Source organism: Propithecus coquereli, unplaced genomic scaffold (genome assembly GCF_000956105.1).
Source record: "Propithecus coquereli isolate 6110/MARCELLA unplaced genomic scaffold, Pcoq_1.0 Scaffold79, whole genome shotgun sequence".
Taxonomy (NCBI): Eukaryota; Metazoa; Chordata; class Mammalia; order Primates; family Indriidae; genus Propithecus; species Propithecus coquereli.
This window is the reverse complement of record NW_012154062.1, coordinates 92,827-101,474: the sequence shown is the minus strand read 5'-3', so window position 1 is coordinate 101,474 and position 8,648 is coordinate 92,827. Positions and strand designations below refer to the sequence as shown.

Here is an 8,648-nt window from a genome sequence, read left to right as displayed (position 1 = left end):
GCCAGCGCAGGGACAGGGAGGACGTCTCCTGCTCGCTTGTCGCCTCTCGCAGGCCTGCAGCGCCAGACGCTGGGGGCGGGAGGAGAAAGGGTGGGCGCTCTCGACCCTCTTTGCTGCATTGCCGCCTGGCCCTGCCCTGTCTACTGCCGGGGACACCAAGGCCTGGACTGGGAATCACAGTTCTCGCACTCCTTACCGTGCAGGCATTAAAAACAAAAAAAAATCCGTATGTTATTTTCTCCTGATTCCTTTCCCATTTTCCCCAGTACCGTCCACTTTACAAAAGTTAACAACAGAAAGCATTGCACTGCTTTAAACATGCCCCACAGTTATGCAGTTGATTATCCATCCGTGGCTACTACTCAGGGGGGTCGCTCTTGCATAGGATGCTGGCATTTATGTGTCTACCTGGAGAACTGTAAATGTTCACCTGAAGAGGTAACATTAACTTTCCGTGGGCACCGTCGCTACCGTTGGGCTCAACTGGCTGCAATTTTCTGAGCTCCTAAGTGCTACCTGGGTGAGAAAAAAAAAAAAAAGGGAAAAAAAAAGTCTGCCGGGCTACTGAGCAGGCTCAGATCCTCTTTAGAAATTGTGAAACCTGAAAGCAAGGATCTTGGTATTGACCTTAGGTAAGAGGAAATGAGAAAGCGAAAGAAGATATGGGTGGGAACACAGAGGGACGTTTCAGAATACCTCCAGCAGTGCCTGGGAGGAGAAGGGGTTAAAAGAAAGAAAAAAGCACATGACTGTTAAGACAGTGCTTGCCATAGACACTAGATTGGGAAGGTCTTTACTGTTAAGTACTCCTTAACTAGCTGTGTAACTAGCAAGCGCCCTCATCAGTCTGAGATTTAATTTTCTTGTCTGTACAATGATGAGGTTAAATGAGGTCATCGCTCTAAGGTGCTTTCTGGTTCTAACAGTCCAAGAAAGTCCAAGGACTTTCTCCCACAGCTGAAGTTTTCATTATATTAGAGTTAACCTGCTGGCAATCGCAAAGGATTTTGATCATCCAACTTTTGACATCATTGGAGAGATTCATTATATTTTTTCAGAAAATACCAGTTATTTGTGAGCCACAGTGAGAAAAGACAACAGTGTTAGTTTTGCTTTCCCTTCCTTAGCACTGTGGAATTCTTCGAGAACCCCATCTCTGAATAGCCCTCTCTTATCTTGTCCTTGTCCCCCTGTTCTCCTTATACTCTTATTCCTTTTTTGACTTGTACGACTCATTAAAACTTTGGAGATGTGTAAATCTCAGTTCCAGGGGCATTTGTAACTCTGGATGTAGAAATAAGCATGTGGTGGTCATTTGGTAGCACTTAAAGGCTTAGAAAATTAACTTCTTAAAGCCCATGTGTTTGCAGCTTCCACTGATCTCTTCCGAATTCCCACTGACTATCAGTCAAGAGTGTCATGACCTAGTGGCCAACCTGGGGTCACTTTTGGAAAGTGGTTTTTAAATTGAGGAGGCTTGAGATTCTGATTCTAAAGGACTTTGTGACACCAGGTGGCTCAGTTCTCTGCTGTCAAGGATGACTGCACTCCAGTCATTACAGAAAAATAGTCTAACTACCAGAAGGATTTAGAAATGGACACAAATGTGATAATACTTATAGGTAGAGCAGGTAGAAGTTAAGCTTAGATTCCCTGCAATACACAGTGTAGTTCTGGAAATTTTGCTTTTAAGACACTTGTAATTCAACTGTAATCTCCCAAAGACTGAAAAAAAAAAAAAAAAAAGAACCCCCCCCCCCAAATGCTGCTGCTTCTTTGTGTCTGTTTATAAGACCGACCCCATGGCAAGAGATTAGTAAATATTTGTTAACTTGATAACATTCATTAATGGTATTTAAATCCATTTCCTTAAGAATGGATGTTGTATATTAGAATGACCATCTTGTTAGCATGTTTTTTTCTAAAATTTTGAATAATTATTTAGTAGTTGGAAAAATATGACTTAGACTGGTTTTGTGCTGGTGTAAGTCATTGTATGTTGGGAGGCTATATTTGGGAACAAAATATTCACTGTCACACAAAAGGAAGATAACCCAGATTAGTCTGGTGACCTAGTAGAGTGAACAGCCACCTTACAATATATTATAGTGCATCCTAGTGGCCTTCAATAGCTTAGACATCATAACTTACTACAAGAGAGTGTAGTAGGTGAAAAGAAAGTTTATATTTAACCTATATAACATTAATACTTCTATGTTTGCCTTCTTTTGCTAGTGCTTCTTTTACTAGTTATTAAATTATTTTGTTATTTTTCTTTTAATCTCTTATCTGTGTCATCAAAGTAAGAATTTTGAAAACACTCAAGAATGGCTATCTGAGATGTTAAAGTAAATGACATTTTTCATAATTTTATACTAATTTGGCCATGATCAAATAAACACTCAGAATACTGTATTTTTAAATTTCAAAACCACATCAATAGACTATAAATAGAAAGGTCCCTGTGAGGTCAAAATAATTTCCTATCTGAGTTATCTCTGTATTTATAATCGAGTTTTTCTGCACAGTAATACAGTAGGAAGACCTTACCTAATACGTAAACATGGAATCATTACTTTAAAAAAAAAATTAGGCTGAGATCAAACGTATTTCTTTAAAGGCTTTTCCTTTATTCTCCCCTATTCTCCATAGATTTGTCTGATGTGGTTGCATTGTGGGTTGACTCACCTGTTTATTATGATTTTCAAAAAGGCTGGCTTTGAAAATGATACCAGAAAGACAAAGTACCTCCAAGTCTTTTTATGGGACACTGGGCATTAGAAAATCTATCTAAAATCTGTGATTACCTCTTAAGGAAAGTTTTTCATGTCTACCCTTTGTAAGGGAATTAGCTTAGTTGCCACCTCATATTATAAATAAGAAAGACTTGTCAAATCTCATTTAAGAATCAAATGATTACAAATTACTATGTGGTATACTATTTCCTCCAGGAGAAAAAGGATCAGAATTAAAAAGTGTGACTAAAATCTTTAAGAGGAACACAAAAAAACACATCACTCTTTTCCCATCAGACCTGTGAGCTATTGCAAAATTATTTATGCCTGGTTATGTATTAGGTTTTGGATGTAGTTTAATAAAGTTGAAACTATTGAATATAATTATTCTAAGAACATATGCAATCTTTTTTGTTCTTCCTACAACTACATTTTTTTTTTTTTTGGCAAGATGACAGCATTATCTTAAGATGAGAATTAAAGTATAGGTGGTTTAGCATTTAGTTTTTCCAAGAAAAATGAATACTTTATGAGATTTGTTATATAATTAGCTTATATGGAAATTAAAGCTATATTGTATGGTACTTGAATACGTGTTCTATTTTACATTCTAATCAGTTAATCAGTTCCTGTTCTTTGAAAGAACATCTTAATGTAAATCAGATACCTTTTAAAGGGAATTAAGTTGCATGTCAGCCATAGTGCACTTTTTAATTTGAATGTAACATTTAATACAATGTAAAGTAATTATACGTTTGTAATTATATCCTGGATGAAATTACATTAATATATTTTTTTTCTACCAACTATGGTTTGGGCCTATATTTTTGTTTCTAACGAGTCCTTCACTAATGAGTGTGGCAATGAATTTGATTTTCTCTTACTCTCCTCCTCCGTATTTGTTGTTATGGTGGCTATCCTATGGAGTCTGGGTCTTCTTGCTATATCTTATCTTCTCTCTGCCTTAGGCTCTCAATTAGAGACACTGGCTCTTTCAAGCCACTTAGAGACTATTTAGTAGTGTATTGTTGCTGTAAGATTCTTGATAGCCCTAGTGTTCTACATGATCTCCTAAGAGTTTGAAAGAGCTCATTTGTCTTGCTTAGAATCTACGTTTCTGCCAAAGAGTGAATTAGGCTCGGGATAGAATAGAGCCCTCCGTATCAGCAAATAGTCAGATTCTGTACTTTCCCTTGGCCTTGAAGAGTATCACGTGTCCAAACAGGAACTTGTACAATAAATCAAGAAATGACTTAAGAGCAAGAGTCAGGCTAAATGGTACACATTTGTACTGTTTGTAGAGCTTAAGATGGGGTGAAGGGGTGAAGGCAGAAAACTATTGAGGGAGGCAGTTCCAAGCATAGAAAGTGTAGCTATGCTTTTTCAGTAGAGTCTAAGGGGAAGGACTAACAAAGGCATTAGTCCAAAGTGTAGTGTGTGCAGAAAAAAAGGGTAATGCAGTGGAAGGTGTTAAGTTTTTTTATTTTTGTTTTTTAAACTATGGTGTATCGGTGTATTAAGTGGAAAGGTTTTGATACTACTTTACCTGTTGATAAATGAAAATAGTGCTAGAATGTTATTGATAGCAAAATCTACTTGCATGCACAACTCATGGTATTCGGCTATCATATTTAATGAATTATAAAGTCTTTTTACTTCTCTGAACTATACAATTTATTTTTAAAAATCACGTGTACCAGGAAACATAACGTATTGTTTAATCTTTAGAGTCTTGAAAATACTGTATTGTCCTCAGAAACTGTCCTGAAATAGAAGCATTAGAATCGGGCTCTGAATGCAAATTCAAGTATCAGTTCTGTCAATTACAAATGTAACGTCAATTACAAATCCTTTACAAATGTTATGTCCCTTAGGCAAATCAATTAGCCTTTCTAAGCTTCAGTTTCTTTTTATGTAAAATGGGAATAATGTATCTTTCATACCTATCTTAAGGGATTGTTTTTTAGGATCAGATGAGAAAACATATGTAGAAGCCCTTTATAAACCATAAAACACTTTTATACCCATGTAAGGTATGCTGCTACTGCTAGGAAAAGATTGAACTTGATTCATTATAAACAAAAACAAAACAATGAATAGAAAATGGTTATAATCTACTAAAAGATTCAAGAAGAACGAAGAACACCTCTATTATACACTGATTTATGACATAATAGCTTCCATTTGTTGAATGCCTGAATCTGTCAGTCTTCACCCCTCTCCTGTAGGCAGGCATTTCACCCATTTGCATATGAGGAAATTGAAATTCAAAGATGACAAATAATTTGCCTACACAGCTAGTCAGTAAGTTACTAAACTAGAATTGAAACCCAGGTCAGTCTGGTTTAAGGTTTCACACCCATAACGTTATGCCATGATGAACAATTTTTTCCTTTTTAGTCTTTTTTTTTCATCTGTAAAATGGGAGGATCATAATAATAAAACAGTTGCACAGCACTTTTCAGTTTATAGATGGCTTCCACGTACATCATTATGTTTAGCAATATTGGTCTACTACTGCTACTATTTAGAAGATTTTCATGAGTCATAGGTTCATTAATAATTATAAATCATTTATGTTTTTATAACCTTATTTATAAATTCAGGTATCCTGGAATTCATCAGCGTGGCGGTGGGACTGGTCAGTATTAGAGGTGTGGACAGTGGTCTTTACCTTGGAATGAATGACAAAGGAGAACTCTATGGATCGGTACGTATTATTATTTTTTAATTATTATTGTCATGCTTGAAATAATGACTATCCATTTTGTAGTTAAAATGTCTACCGATAATGTCTGTAAGAAGTATATGAAATATATTTATGTAGAAATTGGAACTCTATATCCTGCTAAATTTCCATGTGTTGGGGCAATAGTATAGTAACTCAGTTTTATTTTTTATAGCCCAGTTATTATTGCCCTCAGCTCTTCCTATCGACTATCCTGAATCTTTCTAGTTTCCTCCATATTTCGATCATTCCCATCAGAGATAGAGAAAAATGGGAGCATTTTTTTTCTTTGCCATGTTAGATCCTTTCACTTTTATATTTATTTAATGCCAATTTTCTCTACCCATTATCATCTTCCATAAGTAAATGTGTATCACTTACTTGCTGACCTTTCTTGTAGGACATGAGTGAATGAAGTCTTAGGATACTGCAAGCAACAACAGAAAATGGCAACCATGCTAGTTCCACTATGCCTGCAGTCTTGATAATTACAGTGGCCAAAGGGCTCACTCCAAGTTGTATTGGGCAATTTTTAACTTGCCACTGAGGAGTGCATGTCTATGAATCTACTATAAATGTTTAAGTATAGAGCGTAAAATATACCTTTCAGGTTAATATTTCATCAGTTTAAATTTTTTTTATTTTGAACAAAGCAGCAACAGCAATACGAGAGTTAGACAATATTGTCCGTAACAGGACAATATAAAACTCTGCAGCACAATATAAATTTTTCCTCTTTCACTGTTAAAATGTTTTATTTGTTCACAGTGCTTATATACTTTTTAAAAAAATTGGTAAGGTGTACATGCATGCCAGTCTCCCACTCATGTTCTCATATGAAATTCTTTCTTAAAGTCGAAGTCTCCGTAACTATTTGCATAGAAAATTTACTTTTTATGATTTAGCAGATAACATAATCTGTTACCTTCTTCTTTTTCTTAAAATCTCAATTGAGATGACAATATCTAACTAGAATCTTAATAAACACTGAGAAATATTGGTTATGATATTTCATAAGTAGACTAATAGCTGTCTTTCTGTCTTTTGTAAGGGTAAAACTTGTTCTTTCCAGACTTTCTGTCGGCTCAGAACAAAGAGAAATAATGTTGTATGTAATAATCATAATAGTGGAATTATGATGGAATTAATAGAATTATAATGGAAAATACATGCATATAATCTTCATGTTATGTGTTGGATTAAAAGAGCAACTGTGGTCTATTCCTTAGGACAACATCTAGTCCATTTTGAAAAGACAAGAAATCATTGGGCTTTTATTACATTTACTTTAATAGTAAGAGATACAGATAAAAGATAATCATGGGGAATGTGTCATCAAACAATTAATACATTCATAAAGGGAAGATATATGATTTCAAGTGATGATCTTGAATTTGGATTTGCATCTTAGCAAGATCTTGAAATGTTCTAAGGTGTTAGTACAGGCTTACTATGTAGAGCTTGGGCATCTAACGATGGAACAAGTTAAACTGCAGGCCTACTGGTGGTGATTGTGGTAGGGTGATAATGTGGAGCATGGGAAAATTCAGAATATTTATTAAGTATTTAAAAATAAAATTGGGAATTGACATTTGACTTAAAATTGTTTGAGCTATGCTGCCAGGTGAAGTCGCCTGCAAGGAAGAATTACAGATGACATATGAACTAAAACAAAATAAAGCAGAACCAATTTAACCTTTTTCCTTCTTTGACAAGGATATAGTTATAGGCAAAGAAATAAAAATATAGACTTGAGACTTTTGTAAGGAAATGATCTCAAAGCTGTTTTTTTAAAATGGTACTTATCTTTTCTCTTTTAGGAGAAACTGACTTCTGAATGCATCTTTAGGGAGCAATTTGAAGAGAACTGGTATAACACCTACTCATCCAACATATATAAACACGGAGACACTGGCCGCAGGTATTTTGTGGCACTTAACAAAGATGGAACTCCTAGAGATGGTGCCAGGTCCAAAAGACATCAGAAATTTACACATTTCTTACCTAGACCAGTGGATCCAGAAAGAGTTCCAGAATTGTACAAGGACCTACTGATGTACACTTGAAGTGTGATAGCATCTTTGTGGAAAGACCAAACCATAACCATCCTTTCTTATCACAGTTCCCATCATAAAATAATAACCCGGGAAGACATTCAGAATATTACAGAATCTGTTTTCTACTGGGAGACTGAATTTTGAAAGACTACTGAGAAGAAAACAAGAAAAAAAAATGACTTGAAGTGGATCAAGATCACTCTTTATAAGTGGATTAAATTCCTTAGGTACATTGGCTAAGTCCTTACCAGTAGACTGAAGCTGAAAATCTGTCAAACTGTGGATAATGGGAACCCCACCAAGTTTGCTGCTGGTGCCTCTGGATTATGTTTACTTTAAAAGTTGCATTAAAAATAGATACTTCATGTTGAAGAAATGGATTGACATTGTTGGCCGAGATTGTTACTACATAAATTCTGAGGACCTTGTAGAATTTTACAAGTTATGGCATTATACGTAAAACAACAACAAAAACTTGGGTGACATGTGGACTATGAAATATGCCACATCAAGACAGAACATTTTTTAAAAGAATGGACCTATTTATACGTTTTCAATTTGAATATATTTATTATATATATTTATTTATTAAAGAGTTTATTTTTTACTGGTATATGAAGATAATACAAAGAGTAAAAATAAACAACAAAAGTTTCTATATTGTGCCATTACTTTATTGTGGTGTCTTGGGCTGTAAAGAAGACATCATTATCACACCACATTAACCATAAAATAAGATCGTGAATTTTCTTTTTAAAAATATAGTGTAGATTCTATTTTTATGCAGTCATTTGCCTTCTAAATGTAACATTGGTTCCTTGTGGCTTAGAAAAATGATTTATTGATTTGTATTGAATTCAACACACATTCAAAAGGGAATTAAACCTTTTTATTTTATGCTTTGATTTCATTGCTTTTCTGGCAAAAGTTCTTCTACTTACATATTTTAGAAATGAAAAGATTCTAAGCACCTAGAGAAAGACTTTGGTATTTAGAGAACGTCTAACGTTGAAAGTTACCAAACATGATAACAAACAACTTATGTTTACTTATTTTCTTGATCTATTGTGACAAAGACCATTACATCACAGAAAGAATTAGTCTTTGTGGCACCTCTGTTAACAAGGG

General features: G+C 34.9%; 1 protein-coding gene across 1 annotated transcript in view; it reads left to right on the top strand.

Annotated features, from left to right (window-relative positions):
• The window catches only part of FGF20 (fibroblast growth factor 20), a 13,538-nt gene extending 5,762 nt beyond the window's left edge, over positions 1 to 7,776 (top strand). Inside the window, exons 2-3 of the mRNA XM_012662969.1 lie at positions 5,342 to 5,445; positions 7,284 to 7,776. Of these exons, the coding sequence (XP_012518423.1) occupies positions 5,342 to 5,445; positions 7,284 to 7,529 (350 nt within the window). The 3' untranslated portion in view covers positions 7,530 to 7,776. The remainder of the gene's footprint in view (positions 1 to 5,341; positions 5,446 to 7,283) is intronic.
• Positions 7,777 to 8,648: the final 872 nt, after the last annotated feature.